Source organism: Alosa alosa, chromosome 2 (genome assembly GCF_017589495.1).
Source record: "Alosa alosa isolate M-15738 ecotype Scorff River chromosome 2, AALO_Geno_1.1, whole genome shotgun sequence".
Taxonomy (NCBI): Eukaryota; Metazoa; Chordata; class Actinopteri; order Clupeiformes; family Clupeidae; genus Alosa; species Alosa alosa.
The window spans coordinates 31131901-31158581 of record NC_063190.1 but is presented as its reverse complement, the minus strand read 5'-3'; the positions used below and the strand labels follow the sequence as shown (position 1 = coordinate 31158581).

Below are 26681 nucleotides of genomic sequence, written 5' to 3'. Positions count from 1 at the left end.
CGTGAGTTTCAGGCTCCGGTCCCTTGTTCTTGACACTTTAGTGCACAGATGTTGTGATCCTTTAATAAACATGCCATTAATCATGATCATAGTATTTCTCTATCAACATGTAAACATGATCTTCATGTGTTCGTGTTAACACATTTCCTATGACCAAATGCAATTACATGTGAAAACACAGGAAGTCATCAGGTTTCCTAGATGTCAGGCGATACAGTGTTAGCTACGTTGTTTATCTCTTGAATCCGTATTGAGCCTCTGCAGTTGCTTCTCCATTTCTAGAGTTCAAAGAGCTCTCTGCTATTCTAGTCCAGGGCACTTTTTGTTTCAAATTCAGCAAATTGCTCTTCACCTGTCCTCTAGTTGTGTGTTCAATGTGTGCGGTGCACTCAAAAAAAGTATATAAGTATATATACTCTTTTGATCCCGTGAGGGAAATTTGGTCTCTGCATTTATCCCAATCCGTGAATTAGTGAAACACACTCAGCACACAGTGAACACACAGTGAGGTGAAGCACACACTAATCCCGGCACAGTGAGCTGCCTGCAACAACAGCGGTGCTCAGGGAGCAGTGAGGGGTTAGGTGCCTTGCTTAAGGGCACTTCAGCTGTGCCTACTGGTCGGGGTTCGAACCAGCAACCCTCCGGTTACAGGTCTGAAGTGCTAACCAGTAGGCCACGGCTGCCCTCTGTGGTTGTTTGCTCAGTCTTGTCTCTGTAAATAGTATATTAACATAATGACTCGGACAAACTCATTAATTAGTCTATAATTCATAAAAAAGAAAACACAAAAGAGAGTAGTGTAATTTGATTGACTGTTGAACTCAATTATCAACACCCTTTCTCCAGAGTTGTGGATTTTGCCTTTAACCCTTAAAGGTGTAGGTTTTTGAACATTCTAAGTTCCGCAACAATTGAAGGTTCTAAAATTCTATGTTGAATTCAATGAACCCAGATATTCTTTAGAATGTTAATTTCTCAACATTCCCGTCACACCGGTACTCCTTTAAGGGTTAACAATCTCTCGTCTGCCCACCTCCTGACCTGACTGACACCTGACTGACACCTGACTGACACCTGACTGACACATACAGTACGGCTGCGCGCCTGGGTGCCATGACGGCCAGACGAGAGAGGGCTGACTGGAGTCCATCTCGGTGCTCACTCTGCATTTCCCAATCAGGTGGAGACTTTCCCCCACTGTGACCAACTCCAAGGACAAGACACAGGCCAAATCCATTCACTGCAGAGAGCTGTCACCATGAGTCTGACGGACTAATGTCTCCAGGCTCCCCTGAGGGGAAATTATACTTTTGCATGGAGGAACATGGCAAGATAATTTAGTAGCCTGAGTTTCATCACACCCCCCCTCCCATATTGTGACAGAAGCAGATGTTTGTGTTGTGATTTGCAAGGCCAATTAATTGTCGTTGTAAGCGCATTTCTTGTATTGACTAATCAGACTGACAGCATTAAATCATGTTTGGTGCTTGCTCCAAGCCAAGGCCTTGTTGTATTAATTATTAAGGACACTGTATCGGCAGCTCTCAGATCCGATCGCTGCTTGAGTATTCCCTCCGGCCAGCAGCGCTCAGAAGCCTCCGGACTCAGGGATTTGGTGCAATTTCCTCCATGCTGTCTGTGGTACCACTGCTGAGAGACATTTGCTTACATTCTCTCTCCTCGCTCGAGGGAACGCTGATACATTTTCCTATTGCGCTTCCAATTCTGTCTGCTTGCTGCTGCCTCAGCCCACGTTTGGCTTGTCGTCAGTGAATAATGGCGGTTTGAATGAACCCTGACGGACTAAGGGATCGCAATTACTCTGTCTTCATTTTCTTTTAGATTTAATTCCCATGAAATGGGATGCTCGAGACCATTAATCACATTACGGAGCTATGTTGTTGCTTTTACGGGCCCGTGCAGATATGTCCAAACTTCAGCGTAAGCTGCTGGAACAAGCAACAAATCCCCTCAGCATTGTGCTCGAGAGTGGGAGTGACATGCAAACGGATGTTTGGTCGTTAGCGCCGGGCAGCCAAATCCAGCGTGTCAGTGTTGTGCGTGATTCCCTTGGCCAGGCTCACCCTTTCCTTCCCTGCTTAAGTGGAGCTGATCTCCCCATAGACCCTGTGTCTCGGTGCTGTTCCCTGTGCCATGTTCACTCTTCCCTGTCCTACTGAAGTGCAGCTTACTTCAGACAGACTCCGTGTCTCTGTGTTATTCTCTTGACCTGGCTCACTCGATCGGTGGGCCCTTCTCTACTCCCTACTGGATGCTGTAAAAAAGGATTAGCGCCCCAAACAGAACCTTGTCACCGTCATCTTGTTACTCTAGCTGACTTATGTTATGTCAATGTGTAGTGTCAGGTTTATGACACATAACTAATCCTTTTTTACAGTTTAGTACATTACGACAAATAGACCCAGTGTCTCTATTATTCTCTGTGATACTAAGGCAAACTCTTCTGAGCTAATTTACAGTACATGAGCTCTTAATGCAGATGTGTATAAATGAGTATTGGTCTCTCGCGCTGCTCTGGTTAAGATATTCCCTCTTGTTAATGGATTGCAGTTATATCGTTGAGCATGACATTGTGTATGCACTGGCTGGTCAATGTTTGTCTGCCAGAGCGTAAGCACTGTTCACGTCTACACGTTGTGCTCAGTGAGAGCCATGCTGCAGCTGGAAGAATAAGTCTGTTATTGAAGTCATACAGTCTGTCTTAGAACTTGACCTGGGGTTGGTCTTCAAATTCCTTAAAAATGTCATGATTGAATTTTAATACAAAGTGATTAGTCTAACCATGTAGTATTTCCACCCTTCAATACATAACTGCCCCAGACATCGACTGTTTGAATTGTTACAAATAGGAATACAACTCTTACGGTCATACTAAAATGTTTATGTGCTTCCTGTAGTTTAACTAATAGCTGAGTGTTCTGTTTAGCTAGCGCCATAACATTTTTCAGGATAAATATACGGTTTGACTTGCGGAGAGCCATTATTTTGGTCATTTTCCTCAAATGAACTGGCTGCTCAGAAGTCAATGTGGACCAGTGAACCACACGACTATTCTCTAATGGCCTGACCACATTGTAATGTAATAACAATTTTCTGTGGAGAAACTGTTTTCTGCTTTCCATCAGCATGAGATCAACAATAAAAAGAAAGAAATTTGACTCTGACAACTTGCTATACTGTAAACGCAATGTAATCTATATCCTCCTCTATGTAAGAATGTGCTTATCATGAAGTTGTTTTTTTGTGAAAAAGAAGAAATACATATCACAACAGCGACGGCGTGGCTGTGGAATGTGAGTAAACTCGCAGTTTTTACCCACGGAAAAGCATCGGCCATTAGGCATGGTTTACCTCACGTTCCGCCGTCTCTACCACAGTGGCACCCAGACAGAGATGTTATTTGAGTTAGACGGCAGACAGACAGAGAGAGAGAGAGAGAGAGAGAAAGGAAGGGAGGGAAAGAGGGGTACGGGAAAGAAACAGGCTGTGGAGGAGTAAAGGTCAAAGGTGAAACAAGAGGGACTTGACAAACACCAGTGTGGCCCAGGACTTGGTCAAGCCTCCCTGCCCTGTAAATCACAGTAGGCACAGATCGTTCAGCCACACAGAGGCTACGTTGAGGAGCATTGGGAGGAGGGTGTGAGGGAGGGTGATCCCTGACCAGTGCTGGAAGACTGATACGGGCCTTGAAGTAATTTACGAGTCTGACAACAGCGTGTCTTGGTGTCTGGGGGTTGTTCGAGGTCACCAGAAGTTACTTTCTGACCGTGCTAGTGTAGTTCTGTTTAAGGAGAAAGAGCAGACACGCAATCACAACAGGGGGAGCAGACCTACCAAAGAGACGCCCAAGGAAGGTCCATCTACGCAGTCCCGCACTTTGGTCCGTGACAGGCGGAGAGGGTCCCGCAACCAAAGCCCAGGCATGTGTTGAATTACAAAGATTGACATGTAGTTGGAACTTGTATGTCATTTGACATGTTAGGGGTGCACTGCCATCAGGCTGTGAGTTTACCTGACGGATCCTCCTGAGTGTGTGTGAGGTAAACAAGATGAGCGGGAGTTTACTCCACTCCTCCGCCACGGGCCTCAGGAGCGAGCCTCCCCTTTGATGTTGTATTTATTAGACCAGTGAAGTGGTGCCTCCTCTGTGTGTGTGTGTACGTGTGGGTGTGTGTGGGTGTGCGTGCGTGCAAAAGACATCAGCAGAGATGCAAATCTGAACAGATACATTTCTGAGCAGCACGCTGTTGTCAAGAAATGGGATTAGGCCGCCAGATTAACGTTGCACGTTTCTGTCAAACAAAAATCAGTCGTGATGTCGGAGGTCAGAGAGATGCTGTAAACAGCGTTTGGCTGAGTGTGTGGGTGGATTTGCCCTTAGGTGCTATGCTTGACAACAGGACTAAGGGATCTTGTCATCTAGCCAGCGGGGGAAACCACGTCTCTTCGCTCGCCAGGGAGGATAAAAGTGTTCATAAAGTATCTGTTGTTAATAATCAGTTACACTATATTATGTATCTTGCGACATCATTTATAAATTGTGAAATCGTCTGTTATAAACTGTTTACGGAGCCTTACATGAATGAGGATTCCCCCTGTGTCATCTCCACTCCGATGTTTAGCCCTGGCTGTCAGACTCCACAGGACAAGCTTTCATCACCGCCGTCCAGTTTCCAGTTTAATGACCGAACTCTCACTGCATGTCAAACCACAGTTTCGCACACTGGGAAAGCTTACGTATATCCATCAGTACTGTCACCACTGAGAATAAGCGAAGATGCGACGCCCTGACCGTATGGCTATTGCTGCCACGTGGTCAACTGCGAAACCATGAAGTGTTTCCCTGTCAGCAGCATGGGATTAGTATAATGGACGATGTGGGCATGGAGGTTTTTATTAAAGGCGCTGAATCACCGGGTCAAGAGTGGCAAAGCCTGCTGGGCGATATGACCAGAGAGAACTCATTTATCTTCAGCTACATTGTGTTCCATCCACCAACAATCTGCTCTCAATTACCGAACACGGGATGCAAGAAGGACTGCAACATTTCTGTTTTTTTGGAAGGGTTCTTCAGCTCAGGGGTCTACAGAAGCCAATAAAATTGTGTCTCAAAGTTATTTTTGAGGGTCTTTGACCACATTTGTCTCAACTCAACGTTTCTTCACACAGATGTTGAAAGTCTTATTACATAGTCCTACTTTGAAATGGGAGTTGAATAGTAGAATGCACTGCAATTTATCACTCCTCAAGAATGTGTTTTAACATTTTATTGCTCCAGACGCTTGAAGGCACATGTGCCATTATTTGGTGTTGGAGACGTAACTTCTTGATGCGATACGTTGGTTTGTTTTGGTATCTGACCAGTGCAACTGCTGCCCAATCTGGCCTTCCCCTGCAGACTCCCTCTTGTGGCTGAGAAACGATAATGCAAGCACTTGAAACAAATGAAAATCTCCATACTTTCTCCCAAACATTTTTTTGACAAATGGCAGACCAGAGTGGTGTCTCACTGTCTGTGGTCATTAACTGCACCATTTTCCCTCACTTTTAGCCCCCCTTTTTCTCTTTCTTTCTCCGTCTCTCTCTCTCTCCGTCTTTCTCCCTGAGGGGAGGAAAAGGCCTTTATATCTCCTGTCTGTGTCTGCCCCTGTGGGGGAGCGGGCGAGTGCGAGCGTGGAGGATCTCTGATGTGCGGCGCGCTGGAATTCCTTGACACGTTTTTAAACGTTTCCTCATGAGCACCGTCCTGCTCCAGAGTGACGCGTGCCGAGTGGGCCCTCTGCTGCTCCTCGTCCGTCCTCACGGGTCCCCCCTGTCCAGCCAGCGCCAAATTCTAAAGGCCTTGGGAAGAAAACCAAAGCTGCTTTGGACAGTTTCTCTGCTTATGACTCTCATATTTATGTGTGGTAACTTTTTTTTTTTTTTTTTCGGCTCTATTTCTTTTTTCAAAGCCAATCTCTGAGAGCTGTCAATCCATTTATATTTCAGAGTAGCCTCCTTGATCTGACATGCTGTTGATGGCCCCCAGTTCTATTCTGGGCTATGAAGGAGGGCGAAATCTATCAGCTCTAATGGCTGCCAAGTACATTGTGATGAAGAAAGACTTCCCCTGTCCTCTTGAATTATTCTTGTGGATTTTCCCCCTGTCAGTGATAGCAAAACATTGTGTCAGGCATGCGGTCCACTGTCATGTGATCCATTGTCTTATATTGTACTGCGCAAGGATGGTGCACGCACAAAGCTGCTGGTTGCACATTTTAAGGGGTCAGATATGAAGCAAAATGGTCTTGTCGTTGACCCACTTGTAAACTCTGGCAGGATTAGTAGTGGATAAAGTGGACGTAAAAGCTCTTTTAAAATGATTTATTTGGCCGCGCTGGGGCTGGTTATTCCACTGTGTTGTGGTTAGCCACGCAGGATTTACCAGGAATGTATATGTTCCGTGGGGTTTGCTCGAGAACTACTTCCCCGCCTCGCAAAGGTCAAGGAATTCCTGTTGTTCCAGCATGCAGACAAAAAATCTGCAGTTGGTTTATTATGCTGCCATAATCCACAGAACAATCAGCAGCTCTTAAACCAGCACATCCTTTACTTAACCTGGGACGCCAAAACGTGTCCTCCACGGCCATTTATCTCACTCACTTATCTTCCTCAGACCGTTGTCAGGCCGCCCCCCCCTCCAGCCTTTCACGGCTGTTAAGACACCCTCACTCCAAGACCTGTGGTTTAACATAGTAGGGAGCGTGAGGTTGAACATGGGTTAGCCAACCCGTTAGTCTCAACCCTCATTTCAATTTAAAAGAGGTATACGAGGGCAGTATATCCCAGCTAGGTAGAATTTACTGTGTTTTTTACCATGCTAATTAAACATGGACGTGAGAGTGATGAGGGAAGCATGTGGTCTGGCTAATGAAAACAGAGAGCACTAGGTGAGCGTGAATGGATAAGCCAGACCCTCACACCCATAAATTAAACACGAAGTCTGTTTATACCGCAGCATTCTCCTTGGCAGCCTCGCCCCCCCCATCTCATGTCCCATCTTCTCTTAAAATTAAGCCGATGTCTGAAACATATTAAGCCACTCTTGATCTGTCATACATTATATTAAGTTTCATCCTGGGACTGCTTTTGTTGACATTTCTATTTTCCAGCCAAAGTGTCTGGCTGACTGAGACTCCCCTCCTTTGTGGGGTCAGGCTCAAAGCTTCCTCAAGAGCAGCTTAGCATAATAGGGAGCAGATAGAAGTAATTTCACATTGATCTGTGTTGGGCCTGTCGGATAAAGCCGAGGTGCTTACAGGCACGCCGGGCGGCGGGGCCAGGAAAGGGTTATCTACGGAGGAAGCGTCCGGGTGAGCTCAGTGGTCCACCATGCTAGGCGCGTAACATTAGCGCTATGAGATTTTCACTGTGCCCTAATCATTACAGAAAATATTACATTTGAAGTGAGTTAACTGAGCCGTGGATATTTTTTTAAATATCGTTTCATGTTTTTTGAACTTTAGTGATGGAAAACAATCACTGTGCAGTGTTCTTGAAGATTGTTGTGTACTGTGGAACAATTCAGTTCAAACACATTTTGTTTATTATGCCAAAACATTTGAAATTGTCTCAAGGTGCTTAACAGAGCCTGAACCCTCAGCAAGGCAACAGTAGCAGGGAAACACTCACTTAAAACGGAAGAAACCTTGAGCAGACCATTGACTCATAAGGGGAACCCAAACAGTAGAATGCACCTATGCAGCACTCTGCTTTTCTCTAATGTATTCATGACTGACTGTTTGGGCTTCAACTCAAATGCAATAATTTGATGTAGTAAGCTCATGGAGTGGGTTTAAATAATGGCTAAAGAACCCCTGCAAATCATTCAGCTGTTTACACAAAAATCCGTCCTCACCAATGATAAATCGAAAATACTTCAGAACTAAGAAGAATGTTTTGGTCAGGGAGAGAGAGAGAGAGGCTTTCTTAAACACTTTACACTTTTAGACAGAAATCAAGCCAAGCCATTTTTAATCCAAACTCATTCCCCCTTCTGTCAAGCTCCCTCCCCAAACACTACGGCCATTACAGTTCCTCTGATCAAGGACGGCTGGTCCCAGTTAGCTCAGAGGAAGCCCCGCTGCTTGTGTGTGTCTGTGCGTGTGTGTGTGTGTGTGTGCGTGCGTGCGTGCGTGCGTGCGTGCGTGCGTGTGTGTGTGTGTGTGTGTGTGTGCGTGCATGTGTGTGCATGTGTGCGCGTAGGTGCGTGTGTGTGTGCGTGCGTGTGTGTGTGTGCGTGTGTGTGCGTGTGTGTGTGTGTGTGTGTGTGTGTGTGTGTGTGTGTGTGTGTGCCGCCCCCCTCGCAAACTTAAAACAGGGTCTGGGGGGGTTTAGGGCAACTTCCTCCCTGCTGAGCCAGCTTTAAGATGTAACGCTGATCCGCTGTCCTGGTGGGGGCCACGGGTGTTGAGTGGGCCTGTGGCGAACACTCAGGTGAAGAATGCATTAACTAACGCACGTCGACCGGGGCCCACTGGAGCTCCTAATGACCACGCTCAGCCCCCACTGAAGGACATGTGTTGAGAGCCACTAAAATGATGCGTCCTTTTTAAAAAAACCGTCTGCGTGGCCCAGTGGAGCTCCTAATGACCACGCTCAGCCCCCACTGAAGGACAGTGTTGAGAGCCACTAAAATGATGCGTCTGTGCGGCCCCGGAGGCTCGAGGTCTGGTGATCAGAGACAGCCAGAGGGTCGGTCCTGAAAGTGCCAAGAGCTTTATTAGCAACCACCAGCAGCACACTGTGCGTGTTCCACCCTTTGCGTGTTCAGTTGTCTTCTGCTGATGTGGACAAGGCCTGTAAAAACAACAAGACTTTTCAGCACTTTTTGATTGTCCTGTTTTATTTATTTTGTGGGATCTTGGGATGTCATGCAGCAGAACAGAAAGAAAATGCTGCTTTTATCATTCTGCATTCTTTCAGAATGTTTTTCTTATTACGTTGCAGGGAAAAAAAGGCAGTTTTAAACGAGATACATAAAATGGTTGATAATAGTAATTCAATATACATATTGCAGGAAGAAGCCCAGGATTTCTGGGAATGTGAATTAATATGGTCCCCTCCGCCAGTTCAGAAGTTCAAGAACGCTAAGGTAATCTGTCCTGGTTTTCCGCAGGTCTGTCCCCGCTGGCTCGTCTGGGAGAGTGTTTACTTCTCAGTCCCAGTGAGGACGACTTGAAGGAGTTTCCTAATGAAGTTAGAATTTAATTAATGAGTCTCTCCTCGTTTGCGCCACAGGCACATTCGGTGAAGCGGGTGAGCGGCTGTGTATTTTTCTTTTCCCCTCGTAGCCCTCGTGGTGACCCTTGGGGAAGAAGTGGTCACTGTATGGAGAACAAGAGCTAATGACCCAAATTAATCAGCCCCTTGCCTTTTAATGATGGGGGTCATTTTAAACAGACCCCCCAATTGACAGTTGAAAAACAAATTCAGGAATTTAATTTATATAATGAAGTTTTAAGGTGAATTTAAAATTCTGTAAGGTTCAGGTTAAGGTTGTTTAAAAATGTCTTGAAATCTTTTTTCCTGCTTAAATTGCTGGCGATTGTCGGGGGTACAGCGATACATATCAAATGGAGCAGATGCTAAATTATATTTGAAGATATCGGTGCTCCTGGCTTGTCCGCTCAGATGGGACTGAACTTTGCTTGGCCTTATCGTGACAGAGAAAACCTTGGGATTATGGGAAACACGTTGAGAGAGCCGAACGAACTCGTTCCTGACTGCCCAGTGCTTGGCTTGAGGGTGTGAAAGAGGTTACAGCAACATGGCAGGTTTGGGATGCTGATAATTGCTTCAGCTTGAGGGGGTCACTGAGAGTTCCCCTTTGTTTTGGAAGCGGTCGAGGTGCCAGAGTTACCTCGCTCACAAATATTTTATCTTCCATCGAGCCGCTTTTGCCCAAAGGAATGTTTCCTCGAGCTTTCGGTGGCACACATGGAAGCATGTAAAAAGAAAACACGTATGTGCAGACTCAGAAGGTCCGACGGTCGCCCAGCCATCACGCCGACAGCATCACGCCAGTGTTTGGTGCTAATAACATATTCCTGTCATACATTCTGCATAGGCCAGGAGTAGGCATCAAAGATGACCCCGGTGCCTGTTTAATGCACTCGCACGCAGAAGGCTTCGCTAGTACAAACACACGTCACTTACACCTCTATGTCTTCTTTTTAGAGGTGTCGGACACGCATGGGCTTGGGCTTCTGAGATTCTGCCTTCCCTTTACACGTTAAGGGCCTCTGAAAGTGGAGGGAGGAGGGAAAAAAATGATTGCAGCAAAGACCAGTAACAGGATCCACTGTTTATTATTGTACATGCATGTGCCCTGCTGGCGCACTTGCAAATGAGAAAAAGATGCAACAACCATCCGGGTTTGTTGTGGAGAGGCACGACACATCTGGAGCACAGGAGAGCTCTGCATTCAGGGCCGGTGACTCAGTCAGAGGCTGGAATATTCTCCTGCCCCCGTGCAGATTAGACCTGGGTATGGACGAGAGGATGTCTTCGCCAGTGTCTCAGTGTGGATGATTTAGGGGCCGTTTATACGATACGATTGCGAAGGAAGACGACAAAATATTTTATCATAAGTGCCTTTCGTTTACACGGCGACCCCGCCATCAGGGCTTGAAGACGCAAAAATCTGAAGACTCCTTCCAGAGTGTAGAGTTTTGAAGACGACCCGGGTTGCGTCTCCGTCTAAACGGCTAGACCAAAGATCCTTGATTACCTCTCTGGTTAAACTGTCAAATTAGAATGTCTGCGCCTGCCGGGGTTCTATCACACCACCACCCAGCGGTCTGGAATGCATATCCAATCGAATATCACATACTCTTGCGTCTTCATATAAACAAAGATTTCCCCCTGAGAATGCTCGTCTGAACGCGAATAAAAAAATGAAGACGAGACGCCACTTCTGCGTCTTCTCTTTTCATCGTCACCGTAGAAACGTAGCCTTAGTGTCCCTCGTCCACACATGGCCACCTAGAGCGCAGGCCCAGGTGTGCAGGTTATCCTCCTCCAAATCCCCGGGAGCTGGAAACTCTCCCTATCTGTCTGTCTGCCAGCGTGCCTGCCTGCTTGCTCATGGGACCGTGTGTGTCCACAGCTCTCTGTTCTGCTCTTTAACCTGCCTGTGTCCTGCTCACTGATGAATCCTGTGCTGTCTCCTCGCATGCCCTTTTGACGTGTTTGCTTCTCCATTTGAGTTTTTGACTGGCTGTCCGTTGGTCTGCTTGCTTGTTTGTCTGCCTGTCTGCCTGTGTGTGTGTGTGTGTGTGTGTGTGTGTGTGTGTGTGTGTGTGTGTGTGTGTGTGTGTGTGTGTGTGTGTGTCTGTCTGTGTGTGTGTGTGTGTCTGCTCTTGTGTGTGTGTCTGTCTCGGTCTACCCATCTGTTTGTAGGTTTAGGCCCAGTGTTCTCTCACTATTCAGGCCAAGTCTCCTCTGCAGCACTCTGTTTGTGTAGGCCCAGAGGAGCTGGCTACGACCACTCGGAGGGAGTGGGAACCAGGTTAGCGTCCACTCAGTGTCCACCACATGTGAGTGAGTGGGTGCGAGCATCGCTTTGTGGTGGTCAGGTGGTCTTAAGGGCCAGCTCCACGGTGGTGGAGCACTGATAGGTGCTAAGCTGTCCCTTTTCGGACTTTAAAGCCGAGCCTCCATCTGGAACCACTGAAATCAAGACGCAAAATCAGAGACATACAAAGAAACACAATCTTCACAATTACAGTCACTCTGAAATATGTTCTGCGGCATACAAAAGGAACCATTGTTCCGAGAAGATAAACATACCTCTGCAGATTTTCGTTTGTGGCATTTGTGCTGGTTTAGTGTCACTGAAGTAAATAAATAGATAGATGGAGTAGGACAGTCGTAATGGTTTCAATTATACCCCATTTGGCACATAGTCTCTGTAGCCTGGCTTTGCTTAACAAGAGACAAGACTCCATGCTATGTCTCCCCAACCCTTTCTTTTGTTCAACTAAGTATTTGTTGTTGAATTACAATGTTCGTCATTTCTCAGTGGGAGTGCGTAAAGGGATTGACCATGTGTTTGTCTTTCTTGCTAGCCTCAGAACTTAAGAGTGCCGTCCCATTTAGAATACACCACAGTACCCAAAACTGTTTGCAGCTCTTGTGTGTGTCTTGTGTACGTTTTCGGCCCCATAACATTTGGTTCTATTTTTAGGATGAAGGAAAAATGACGCCAATTTCTAAGATGCCAGTGACAGTTGCGTAGGTCGGTATTGTACCGTGGAATGAAACCATCCTCTCAGGGCCAGAAGGGTTTTTGTGTGGACGCCGATGATATTATGGGATGCCCAATTAGGTTCAAATGAAGCCTAAAACCCCCATTTTCTTTAATTATGATAATCAGATCAGTTCCTCTCCAGCCCTGCACTGTGGTTTGGCTTTGGGATGACTGTCAGATGCCATATAATGGCTTCAGGAACATTTAAAAAAAAGAAAAAGAAATCCCTTCCTCTTGTTCAGTGTCAGTCCTCACTCCACCTGTCGATCAAGCCTGTCATCGTTGCTGTTTTAAAGTGTAGAGACAAATGCTGCAGTGTGTTGTCCCCCCCTCACTCAGCCCCAAAGCAGACATCAAAGCCAGTAGCAGTATGTGGATGTTTAATAGGCTTCTTTTCATCTTGCTCTGTTTGGTTGCTGGGCTGTTTTGAAGCGAGGAGCACAGGATTTCTTTTTCAAGGGTATCAGTAAAATCAGTGTCAACCACAGCACTGATTTATTCAGGCTGCTCTCTGTGACCTATTGCATTACAGGATCAATGGCTGCAGGGGGTGTGTGTTCGAGTGTGTGTGTGTGTGTGTGTGTGTGTGTGTGTGTATGTGTGTTTGGGGTTGAGTAATACACATACAAAGGCTACAGAAGAATATGCTTACCCATGCTGATGGGGAAGGACCCTGGTAAGTGTTACACAGAAAATCAATCAAAAGATGGAAAAACTCTGAACGAACTGTCTGATTATACCCAGACCTCTATTTTGTATCAAGTCACCAATTTTTATTTGTTTTGGGACTTGAGAATAATGGAGCAATTCGATTTAAACAGGAAGCAGATGCTGAAAGATATTAAAATATTGTTATCAAGTCCAATTATCTAACAATACTGGTGAGAGAATTATTAAAAAACAGTATATGAAAGTATGAAATCAGTATATAATTCTCAAGTCAGGAATAAGAATAGGAATGTATGGCTAGACATAAAATGAGAGATCTTGGTCAGACAAGCACTTTTGTTTTTTTGCAAAGGTATTATTTACACGAGAAGAATTTATAAGTGGTTCATTGGGGTATAAGTCACAATAAAGATAGAGGGATGGTTGGAAAAAGCATGGATTAAATATAAAAGGAAATATCCCACAGAGGATAAATGTTTTTCTAGTTAGTTAATCAAATGCACCTTTTCTTATGGGAAGTGGCGCTGGGGGGGGGGGGGGGGGGGGGGGGGGGGGTTGGCGAGCTCATGTTACAGGGCGCAGATTCTGGAGGCTGAGATAATTATAATGGCCTGGGAGCACCAGAGAGAGAGAGAGAAAGAGAGAGACGTGCTCAGCTGGGATGAGGTGCTTTCTCTCAGGTTTTGTCCAAGCCGGGATCCCAGCTGTCTGATATAGCTGTCTGTGGCCCTCTGAAGTGCTGGTCATCCAACACCCTGGTGATGTAACACTCTGGAAGAGGGAAGAGGCTAGTCACCACGCTCAGCGTCAGATTTTTTTCATTTTTTTTCAATTGTTCAACAGATTTTCAATTCATGCGACCTGAGTTTCTAAATATTTTATCCAGTTTTGTTCTGTAAACATGAAATGGAAACCACCAGTACTGTCAGCATATAGATGCAGTAGATCAACAAGTAGGAGCTGTAGGTCATTATCGAAAACTCACCTATTTTCGCCTAATCTAAAAGGGCGGAAATTGGTTCTTATTACGATATTTATTCTCTATCATCATTTACCGGTATACGGTCACATTCTGACGTGTCTGGTTGGGAAAGGGTTCTTAAAATGTTAAAATGGGAAACAATAGTTTTTTTTGGAAACTTACCGCAACTTTATCTTCCCAGAATTCCAGTAACTAATCAACAGTGGAGTGTTTGAGGATTACAACCGGTATGGCAAGCCTACCTGTCCCTGGCTGTATGGGCAGTATAAATTCTAGCGGATTTCGGGGGGGGGGGGGGGGGTATTGTTGAATAATGAGAAACAGACCTGCAGCGGTGTCCACAGTCTGCACACATCCACGGAGTCATCCAGTGCAGAGCAGACACTGCACCCCTTTGATGACTAATAACTCATCCTGTCTGCCTGAGAGACCTAAAACAGTAATACGCAGAAAGAACGAACCTCCAGTAAGTAGACACGAGGCATATGATAAATATATACACAGACATAAGGCCACATATCATGCCAGAAGGAGGAAAAGACAGTGGCAGATATAGAGATTAAAGGCGAGGAATACACTCCATATGAGGTGGCCATGTGTGGGAAGGCCAGAGAGGGTTAAAGCTTTAGTAATCAAGGATCTTTGGTATGGCTGTTTTCATTCATTGCGTTGACGCTTGCATATCCCAGCTAATAGAATGTGAATGTGGGAAACTGTGAGTCCAGTGTTTCACATGTTATAAGCCCATTATGTATTTTAGTTTATCATGGTTTATGGCTATGTATGTAGATCTAAGGCCACCTGTGGTGTTTTGATATCTATGTAACCACCTGCACCTGTTTGTAGTTATGTACAAACATTTAGATGTTTTTGGTTTTATTACATTTAAGCTCCCAGTCAATAATAGTGTAGTCATGCAGACATCAGTTCGTTTGGCCAGTGCTAAAATATGAAAATGTGTGTTGAGCAGGGTAGGAATTTCACGGCGGCCACGACGGCCATGGCCGTCGTAGCCCCTTGCGTTGGCCGTGAGGCCCCTTTGAAAATCAGAGGTTTACAGGCCACGGTGGCCTTGGTGCCCCCTTCTTTCAATATTCTGCTTTGCGTCCTACTAATAGCGATTTTTATTTAGCCTGTGGCCTGTCAAAATAATCTTAGCATTCATCTTCATCTTCATTCATCTTAGCACGCAGTGGAGAAAGTGACAGCGCAAGAAAGAAAGTGCGTCCAAATTCACCCATTCTCAGTTGAACTATTCGCGAAGTAGCCTATTCATCACACACATCACAAGTATCAAACGAAAGAGCTTTTTCTCAGCTTTTAAACGATGTTAGCCGACAATTGCTGTGTTGAACGGTTCGCGAGAAAAGTAAATGATATAATTCAATTTAATCATACATTCTACTGAAGGTTTTGCGTCCCATGTTCTCCCTACCCATTCATCTCGGTGGAATACTTTACGAACCCTTCTTTTAACACATGACAAACCATATATCAGAATAAACAGGAGACCTTACCAAACACAAAGGTGTAAAGCAGTCCCCTGTACAGTTAGCCGTTCCAGAGTAATCCAGTTTTTGGGCTTTAAGTTTTACAATGTGTTTAAATTGTTCCACATGATTTCATAACGGGCCAAATACAAAATAAATGTTACAAATATCGCCTAGATATAGGTAAATCAGAGGACAGCTGACTAAGAGTTTGTGAAAGTAGCCTTAATGATCACAAAATGCTAAGCATGTATCTAGGCTATTTGAGTTTCTTAAAGCTGAGCTGTGCTTAAATTGTTCAATACATGATTTCATAACAGGCCAAATATAAAATAAATGTTATATATAGCCTAGATATCTGTAAATATTACATCAGATGATTTACAGTTCTATGTAATATGTCATGTTTCATGTTTTTGTAATGTTTCATACAGTGATGCAGGTCTACTGCAGTGAATAGGCTAAATACAACTTTGATCAACTTTGATCATTCACTACTGTATAGTTAACTTTGGCCTTGGTGCCCTGACATGTGGCCTTTGTGCCCCCCACCAAATATGCCCAACTGAAGGCCAAGTGGCCTTGCCCCCAGAATGGTGAAATTCCAAGCCTGGTGTTGAGGTTTGCTGATTGGATTTGAGGCTCTTGATTTATGTTTTTTCTCAGACAGTGTTAACACAACGGTCCGGACTTGCCTTTCCCAGCCTTCTCTTGGCTGTCAAAATGATGTCATGTGGGAATGAAATCCCAGATATTCAGTGACACTGGATTTATTTTTGATAATAAATTCAAGGGCAGAAATGAAATAGCAGACGAATGATCCAGTAAACACATGTCGTCGCCATCAATCAGAAGCTCAGAAGTCTGCTCAAGCTCATTTAGGAAATCAGACAGAGTCAAAGCAAATGTCAAACAAACATCTTTCGCCTCGCTGCAGCATTTGTAAACACCGTGGAGTTATAGATTTAAAAATGGTGGGGTCTCCATATCCCTGTACTAAGCCTTTTTGCTTAGTGCTGTTTGTTGTTTTCCTGAAGCGCTGTGGACACATGGTTCTGATTTGGTTTTCCTCTTGTGCAAGCAACTCTCAAACAGAGTTACCTTAGCAGCTTTTTTGTTGTGAGCGTAGCTCCACTGATCGCTTCCCTGGACCATTATGCTAAACTGGCGGTGCACCCCAACCTGTGCTAAATCTCAGGAAGTCCCTGGTAGAGCCTGCTGTTATTGTACAGTTGACCACAGCTAGACGTGGCTCTTGCCCATAATGTCTTTGACGGGAGAAGTCTGTTGATCAAACAGCTTGAAGCTCATGGTCTCCCCCTCCTTACCTCACTTGAGAGAGTCCTAAGAGCTCCACCACATCCCATGCTTGACGCTCACTTATGTCAATTACGTTTCACAAACTTGAGCCTGTGTTTACATCGTTACAAAACACTGGCCATCTCTCCCCAACTGGGCCCATCTGGAGAGGATCTGCCTTATAGACCTGAACAGCGGCCTGTTTTCACACACACATACAGTACAATACATACACACACACACACACACACACACACACACACACACACACACACACAAACACACAAATGAAATGCACACACAAACAGGTACACATGCAAACACACATGAAAACATGTACACACCGGCACACACACACAGGCACCTACATGCACAGGCTTACCCTCTCAAGCACACATGCGCATACACACACACACACACACACACACACACACACACACACACACACACATTGAAACACACATACACATGCACACACACACACACACACACATTGAAACACACATATGCATATGGAGAAACTTCTCAGAGACACACACAAGGTTCCTCTTTCTCCAAGGGTCACGGCTAAGTAAGCAAACGGCCCTGGTACTCCAAATGAAGCAACCTCCTGTATCTCCTCTCCTGCTCGCTCCCTTCCTCACTCTTTCCACTCGGGACATCTTTGGTGGCAGGGCGGAGCAAGCGCATGGGGAGACTGAGGGATGGCTTAGCAGAGACGTTAGGCCCATAGCCAGCACCATGAGGAAAGGGAATGTTTTCACAACTGGAGTGGATTTACTTTCACTGGAGAGTTTGTTATATACAGCCACATTGTTTTGCGACCAACAAACCCCCTCTGAGCTGTACACAAATGCAGCTATTGTAAATTCAGGGAGGTTTCACTTTTCCCAAGGCCTTTGTTTTACTTATGTGTCTCTATCCCCATTGTCTAGCCATTGAGGCTGTTGACTATATTATATGGGAGAGAATATGATTTATTGGTTATTGTAATGTAGCTGCTGCTAGTTTTTGAGGAACGCACAAGTCACCGCTGCCCTGGAGCCTAAAGGATAATGGCAAGAAGGCTTATTATGGTTTTGTTGTCAGGATTGGTTACTGGTAAAATGACGTTCTTCAAAACTCAATAGTTGTATCTATCCAACTGTAATGTGAATCATTATATCACTTCAGTCTAAGACTTCTCTAGTTAGATTTGATTTGAAGGAGTTTTATTTTTTTTTACTCTGAAGAAGACGCATGGGCGCCGAAACGTTACACGGTTTGCACTATAGGCTGATAAAAATCACTTTAAGCGTTGTGTGCTCCGGTCCTGCTCCTTGATTCTAGCTAGACCTTGGGTTTCCTCTTTTGACTTCTGCGTCCTGTTCCGTGAGCACCAACCAGGCTGAAGCGCAAGTGACCCCCTTCTAAGGAAGTTTTATAAACTGACAATTTTCTTACCCATTCATTTCTAATGCCCGGTAATTTTTGACCGGGAATACACAGTGTTCTAAAGTTAAGTAAAACACCTAAATTGTTATGAAAATTATAAAATTCAAATTCAAATTGTGTGTTCAGATGCCCTGTGTTAACAAAGTCATGAATCCTGTCAATGAATGAGTCAGAATAAATTAACAATATTTTTGAGAGAACAGAATTGTCAATCGGTCACATTTGACCACGACCACAACAGGAGGGTTAATTATAATCATATATACCCTATAGGGTTGCAACTTTTTTTATTTATTTTTTTGCAGTATGATAATTGTCTCCACATTCACAGTTCACAGTATAGTGTGTATAGTGTGTATAGTGTGTGTAGTGTGTGTAGTGTGTGTAGTGTGTATAGTGTGTGTAGTGTGTATAGTGTGTGTGTGTTTGTAAGTCAGGTTACCATATTTGGGGATGATTAGAATGATGCTGTACAAAAAGGGGCAAACAAAACTTTTTTTTAGCCACTTACGGCCACTATATACAACTTCACTGTAAAAGAAGGTGCAGTGGGCCACCTGTGTATCCTGGGGATTGAAGCATCACTTCCCCCACTGTACTGCCGGGTCACTGGCGTTCGTCAGTGCTGTCACTGCGCGGACCCCCACCTCTCCGCTCCACTCGGGCGCCCGCTTGATGGGGAGCGGCTTGACCTCCCCCTGCAAACGTGTCCGTCACTGCCGAGCTCGGCTTTCCGCTCTCGGCGGGGGTCACGATGCGCCGCTCCCCGAGCCCCCTTCTCCGGTTTTGATCTCACTGCAGTCATAATACGGGATTGGGTTTCCTCTGGCCGCCTGCTTCCAGGATAGCGCCCCATCGCCGTAGATCCTCTATTTGTTCAGTGGAAGTTTCTCATTTAGGAGGAGATCACAGAGAGACCTGCGCACTGTGCTAACCTCGGGGAATAGCCAGGCACAGCTCAATTAAATGCCTTATCTGCAAAAGCTGCTGGAGGATTTTGTGCTTAAGATGAGTGTTCTGTCTATGTCTCTTTACGAGCTGAGTGATTATTGTGCTTCTATGTTTTAAGTAGGGGTTGCATCAGATGAAGAGTTATGTGGTTGTACAGCCGTTAGCTATCTAACATGCTTGTTTTTTTTCCTCTGTAAATCATGTCCAGGCTCCTTGAGTTGTCAGATATCTCTGTCATGTGTTGGCCTTTGGGGAGCAGGTCACTCACCCTTCTGGAGCAGGGGACTGCAAGAGGCTTGACTGATTAAACAGCTTCCCTTTTATTTGACAGAATGTTTTGATTGCTTTGGCATAGCAACGGACCATATGTCCTGTTCTTTTGGTCATAAAAACAGGGATGAGGGTGGGGGGGTGGGTGGCTGAAAGATTTGCACCTGGTGTTCAACAAACAATGGCTTTTTTATTCATTTATTATTTATCAAATGTGTTAACAACTAGAGCACATGCTATGACACACATTACTTTTAACAAGATTGATACAAGTGGAATTTGTTTGTTTGGACTTGAATATAACATTGATGTCAACACAAATCAATCCTCATCTGATGCCATTTAAACATGAGGATCAACTCAATTAGGACTACTGTATATTGGTGCATTTATGACATGTAGGACATTCGGAAATCCCGACCAGCGACTCAGGAAAAATGACTTGAATGCAAAGTCGGGTTAGATTTTATGCTCTGAGACTTGCGGAAAACCTCACTCTCGTTACAAAGAGCCAAGGTACTGTAATTTATCACAAAATTGAAACTACAAATAGAAACATTCACCTGCGACATTCTCATTCTTACTCAACCATAGTAAGTAGTTCTAATAACTTATTTATGTGTTCCCTGTAAAGACAACGCAAACATGCAATCAAGTCACTGCTGGAATCCATGTTTGTTTCCCGAGCTGATCTATTGAACACACTTGCTTTGGGAGTTGGGATTTTTAAGGTCAGGTCGTCCGAGTTTACGGTCGCCGTGAAGGCAGTATATATGCATCAACACCGGGTCCAGCACAAAGATGGGTTTGATCAACCTTGGCTTCTTGTTGGGCTTATATTGTGTCCCCCGTAGGTTACACATGCAGGAGTCCTCCACGTTTTCCAGTGCACACATGTCCAAAATTGCACAGGCGTGTAATTTCATGGATTAAATGGACGTGAAAGAATAACAGTGTTCCTAAGGCTAGATTTCATCAAGGCAAGATTTAATGCTGCTTTAATCAAGCCCTCCAGTGGCGCTCGGGTAGAGTTTGATGAATTGTGTAATTGTTCCCCCATAAGTTTGAATAAGATACAAATAAACACAGTCAGTTTAGAGAGCTTTTCTGCCTTTTAAAAAATGCCAGATTTCCTCAGGTATCAACTTTCTGTGGAAACTCTTGAGTCCCCCCTGGATTTACTGTAGTTCTGGCAGTGTCATTGGAGACAGCGGCCCGTATTCATGCTGCACCTATTAAACCTAAATGGAAGTGCAGCTTCACTCAGTACAGTGCTGCCAGGAAAAGGCTCCCATAAGCACAGGTTGAGCATCAGGTTTCATGCTACCCAGGGACATCTCCGTCATTTTGAGGTAACTTTAGAACTGATCTCAGGACTGTGGAGCTGTTCACATGCACACATGTATGCCTGCTGGATGATGAGGTTTTTGTCCCATGTTTGGGTTGCAAATGAATCAAATAAGGACCACATGAACTTGACCTGAACCTCTCCACACACATTCAGATGTGTTACTACCTCTGTAGCGATTATAGGATACGTGTCAAACCGTAAATATGCGGCATTGAAACTTTCTCACTCTGACAATTAAATTGGTGGCTTAATTTGATTGAAAGTTATTGCAATTCAAATTGGAGTCGTTTATATAGCCTATCAACGTAGCCATTATGTACTGTATGTGCTGTAAACAAAATAATATATTCAGATATATTTAGATTATTTCTCAAAAAATGTAAAATGTGTTCATCATATAAGGTTAATGTTCTGGCAGAAATGACCAGTGAATAGCCTCGATGATATATGCATGTTTAGATGAGGTCAGCACACAAGGCTACCGCCAATGAGGTTTGTTTTAGCCAAGATGGTTGAGGTTAAAGCATTAACATGTCATTAAATGGTTACACATCAGTGGATAACAAACTATGCAACATGATGATTACAAGGAGCAATGCAGACATGTTCCATGAAAAATGTTTGGCAGCATTGTAATTTATTTAAAAAAGAAAAAAAAATGAACACAAGGAATTAGTCATTTAGAGGACGAAGCCAGGCTGTAGAGGAGAATAGACATTATTTTTGTATTGTGGAATTGGAGGTGATGTTCTGTGGGTTTCTAGTGTTTCTCTGTTTAACTAAGACGCTTATTACAAGAGACAGGCTGTGAGGTTAGAACCAACCATTCCAGTGAAATGAGTAGTCTAGGCTTGTGCTGCAACATGTGCTCGACAAACAATACAGAATAAATCAGACTGGAGGAACAAGACGCCCCGGATCTGCTCCTGACATAGTTTGTGTGTGAGTAACCCTCTGAGGTATAAACCTATACCCATACATCAGCATGATCTATTAGCCAATCATTCTCTTTCATTTCAATTCTGTCACTACACTCATAACTGCATTTGCCAAATTTTGATGACTAGTAAAAAGGCCTTTCTTGCCTTTGAACTGGAGTGGAATTTGCGAAACTTTTGTTGTGATTCTCTTGTGAGTTTTCTTTTTTCTTTACGAAATCAGGTAGTTCCACAAAGCAGGTTTAGACATAAAATTCATCACAGGTAGGGCAGATGTAGAGTAGAAATAATGCTTCAGTTTGCTGTCAAAATAAATGACAGACACACAAATGTTTCCTTTGATGTCCATTAAATCCTCAAGCATAGGACCAGGTATCATCTTTGCAAATGTGTTGTATTTTAGCGATAGCCTTGTATCTGTGCACCACACAGACTGTGTAGCTCAGGAAGAATGTATTTTTGGCTCTTCAGAACTCTAGTGATATAGTGTTTCATACAAATATGGACTTTGATTCGCATCATTAGTCAGTTCATAATTCAGTTCAAATCTCTGGCCAGGTTTCAGATTTGGCAGAGTTCTGCTAAACATTTTAGCACATGCAGGCTCGCTGTAAGTGCTACTGAAACCTGATGTAGACTAATGCATGCATGTATGCATTTGGGGAGCGAAAGATGTGTGTGTGGGGGTGGGGGGAGCAGTCATGTTTCCTGCCATGGTCATTTTTACTATTAGTTTATTTAAGCAGTGTTCTGCAACAGCGCCTTTGTATCCTAAGATGTGGAGAAGGGATCCTTTAGTGTGAGCCTGGTCTGAATTTGATCCTAAGGAGGTCGGCAGATGCTGAGGCCATTTATTGGATTTTACCTCCTTCTTTTCACACTTTTTGTGTGAAATAAGACGTTTTCAGATGTAACAAATTAGAAATCTTAACATAGAACACCTGTTCATTTAGTGGCTGTGGAATTTATCATAATTAATGCCGGCTTTGGCACCTTTCCTAATCCAACACTGATGGAGGCCTAGGCCTAGGTGTGAAGTTACTAATTAACAAAAGCCATGTTTGAAAGCCCAGAATAAAGGCCTTGTGGTGGTCATGAGTTCAAAGGTATCAATTGTTTATGTTTGTTTCTAAATGTTGTACTATTTCCTGTTTTATTTTTGTAATCATTTGCTGCCTTTCAATCTATCTCGCTTGTCCTCTCAAAGTGGTAATTTCATGATTCATAGAGTACTCGTTTAAAACTCATTTAAACAAAGCCGATGCTTTCCCAGTCGTGAACGGACTCGTAACTCTGTTCAGTCTGTGTTTGTGCTGAGGACTAAAAGAACCAATATAAACAGAGCAAAAACAAAAACAGAGTCTGATGAATCACTTCCTCATGGACGAGGACTGGATGTAAGACAACTGTGATGATCTTTTAAGGACATGTTTTGTAACAATGAACAGACAACTTACATCAACTAACATCCATTAAGTGTAGTTGTTAACTTTAAAGTGTATAATACAACCTGTCATATTAGTGAATGTTTATTCATGTTGGTGTGACATATTTTATCCGGCGTCATATTAGGTTACCAATTTACCAAGCTCTGGATGTGAGATCAAATAGATAGAGAATATTATTCATCCCGAGGGGAATTCTTCCTCTGCATCTCACTCATCTGTGGTTATTGAACACACACACACACACTAGGAACAATGAACACACAGTGAGTAGTGAGAGCACACAAACACCCGCTGCGGTGCCCGTGGAGCAGTTGGGGTTAGCTGCCTTGCTCAAGGGCACCCCAGCCGTGTATGTGGACAAGGGAGAGTGCTCCTACCGATCGGGGATTGAACCAGTCCCACTCACCAGTCTGAATCCCTAACCCCCGCTGCCCCCAATCAGCATCATGGTACATGTGCTTTGGGTCAGTGCTGACCACAACACACAACTTAAGAAGTCAGACCAGCTAGTAAACAGTGCTGAGCATCGCTCAGAGAACATTCCAGATAGCACACCTGAGTACAGCCAGTCCAGTCATATAAAAATATACAAAGTTTATCAGCCTACCTTACTGGCAGCCTTTCCAACTTCACTGCTTTTGTGTGTAGCTGAGGCAGGCCAAGCAGCAAATGCAAACAGCAGCACTTGTCAAACAAAAAAAGTACACTATCCTGCCAGCAGTTGGGCTAACGACAACAACATCTTACCTGCATCTGGTTTAACAGTCTTGGCCTAAAAGAAAACATGGAGAGTAGACCATTACGAATGCCGAGCTTTCCCGTTTGGCCACAGGTCTTGCCATTCCTATGTTTGATTTCCACTGATTTGAAGCAGTGGACCAGTGGTATCTATTACCTTATCAAACCTCCCAGCTTAGCTCAGGGGATTAGAGGAAGAAAATATAACAGCATAATCAATGAGATGGTATCAAACAGGGGTAAGCAGTTCAAGCTGTGGATTAAGCTACCACTGCATAGAGAACACCAGTCAGGCCTTGTCATGTTTTGTTCTGTATGTTGGGTTTTCTACACCCACTGTTTAGTCTGCTGTTATCACAGTAAAGATATTGTTTAAGTAAGTATTTTTGTTCTACTCTGAAGTTGTCAGCAAGGTGAGAAAGCCAGGGATTGTGTTACCTACAGCTTGTATTGATAGCTGTTATGTCAACAGTTTTTGGGCAGACCATGGTGTGCCATGTATCATTGTTTTGTCTAATAGGTAGCGTTAGCTTTGAATCACTCGTGGCCATCTTTTGCTCTCTGAACTAAGGCCAGATAGTAAAGACAGATAACGGATATATTAACGCTAAGACAAAAAGAAAACAGCTCTGTCAGACTGACAGTCTGTCAATTTATTTTGGTTCGTGACAAGTTCTGTATAAACCTACAGGGCAATTTGACTTGAAACATGGATGGGAGTGATTAGGCGCTTAACTGAGTTTGAAATGTCTTAACTGCTCCCACCCACGCCTTGTGATAGCACACTTCGAGTAGTCGGCGTGATGTGAACATCAAAGTGCAGCGGCCACTCTTGTCAAGACTGATCATGATCTCATGGGTGTAGCCCATGTCATGCTATAGATTTCATCGCCTATTCATTGGCCGTCACTCAGCCCTGATCTAAAGGGAGGCGTTATCAAAGCGAAGGGGCTCTCGTCTTCTGGCGTCTTTTGTTGCTCCCAGTCACGCCGAAGGCAAAATCCCCCAGCTCCTAACAAACCTCAGGGATGTCTGTTCCGAGACATGCCTTGTTATTAACAGAGCAACAAATCTTCCATTCTACGCCGTTTAGTCTCTCATGCGACGAGCTGGCCGTGTTAACAATTTAGTTTGTTTGCTTGGCTGGCGTGATGTCATTGTTGGCAGAGGGGAGCTGTCCTCCAGCTGAGAAGGGAAGCGTGAGGTGGTCACCACGTTTCCTCTCTGGCCGTCAGGAATAGCCCTTTCCCAGAAGAGCTCTTATCGCCCGCCGTGGACACTCCTCAGGACGTCTCGCGCGTAATCAGCCAGGCCGCGTCCACAAATGGGAAGCGGACCTGCCTTTTTTTCTCACGCTGGACCCCCCTCGCCCCCTTGTTCTAGGTGCTTGAAGACCATGAGAGATATCCCACAGTGTGGATGATAAAATGCAAGTGAACTGCCGAGATAGGACTGAAACCATGCTCGATGACTTCAGTTGACTCTTTGCAGTCTAGTTATCTGACTATGTTATCTGTCAACTGGCATAAGTCACAGCCAAACCCAAACAAAATGATGCAATGTGCTCACCCCCAGTCATTTGTGTTTGCAAGGAAACTGGGTTATCTAATCAGCTGAGGAATTATCAATATGTTGGGGTAATGGGGGCGGTGGGAGCAAAAACAATAGACTGAAAAGTGTTTTGATTCTGATATCCTTTGTAATGTTTGGCACGTCAGTCTATGGTATTTCAAGATTTTGGCAATTAAAGATTTCAAATAACTTAATGTTATAAAGACTCCCAAAAAGACAGATACCAATAAAATACATGCTATATTCCATTGGTCTGGACAAGAGAAAACATTGCCATTGTTTTAAGTTGACAGATTACAAATGGCTGTTATGAGTGCTCGTGTTGTTAGCCGTCCACAGTGAAGCCACATTATGTCACGTCTGTTTTCCACAAATGAAATATGCTTATGTTCAAAGCAAATCAAAATGAATGATTAAAGTAATCTACCCTGTATTTACTCTCACTTTTCTTTGTCTCACAGGGCCTCCTGGGAAGCGTGGTAGAAGAGGCAATCCTGGTGAGTTGGTGGAGTTTATTGTCTCTCTTTGAACTGCTCATTTGCTGAACATCTGTGAGAAATACAAATCAAGTTCTTGTGTGTGCTCTATTCTAGTATGAGCAGAGTATAGCGACAAAGAAAAGAAATTAGAAAAAGAGATTTTCATCACATCACAGTTTACATATACAAACATTTCAGACAACAGAGCTTGTCCTGAATAAATGACTTCTTGTTTTGTGCCATTTTCTGTTGTGTACATTTTGCGATAAATTCTGGGGAAATTTCGCTTTTGTCCCAAGCATGGCGTGTTTGTGTATGTTTGGGCTAGGCTGGTGAATTAAGCTGGTGAGATAGTGGAAAGTGCCTGTCGGCCCATAAGCCTGTTTGTCTCCACAGAGTTGAAGCTGCCCTTGTAATTTCCCAGTGAGTCATTATGAAGGCTTATTGTTTAGGTGATAGTGTTCTAGACTAACCGGATCCTTATAAGGACAGAAATGGAGAGACAAGTAGGCTAATTTGAGTTCCTCAGACATTTTGTTGAATCACATTGTGGCCAGAGTGACCACAAGCTATCAGGCCTGGAGGTGAGTGGTTCAAATCAGATGGCTCGGAGATCCAACTGAGATTGTAATAAAGAACATCTTGTAGACCAGGTCAAGGTTTACCACGAGGTGATGGATTGACGGCAGACATCTGAGCGCCTCTGAAAGGGCTTGTGTGTGATAGTAGAGTGTGAAACCGACA

At 44.2% G+C, this 26681-nt stretch overlaps 1 protein-coding gene across 7 annotated transcripts in view; it reads left to right on the top strand.

Annotated features, from left to right (window-relative positions):
* LOC125312294 (collagen alpha-1(XXIII) chain) overlaps window positions 1–26681 on the top strand; it is a 77493-nt gene that overhangs the window by 25873 nt on the left and 24939 nt on the right. For all 7 annotated transcript variants that reach the window (XM_048270790.1, XM_048270798.1, XM_048270775.1 and 4 more), the window contains exon 3: window positions 25920–25955. In XM_048270790.1, coding sequence (XP_048126747.1) covers window positions 25920–25955 — 36 coding nt within the window. The remainder of the gene's footprint in view (window positions 1–25919; window positions 25956–26681) is intronic.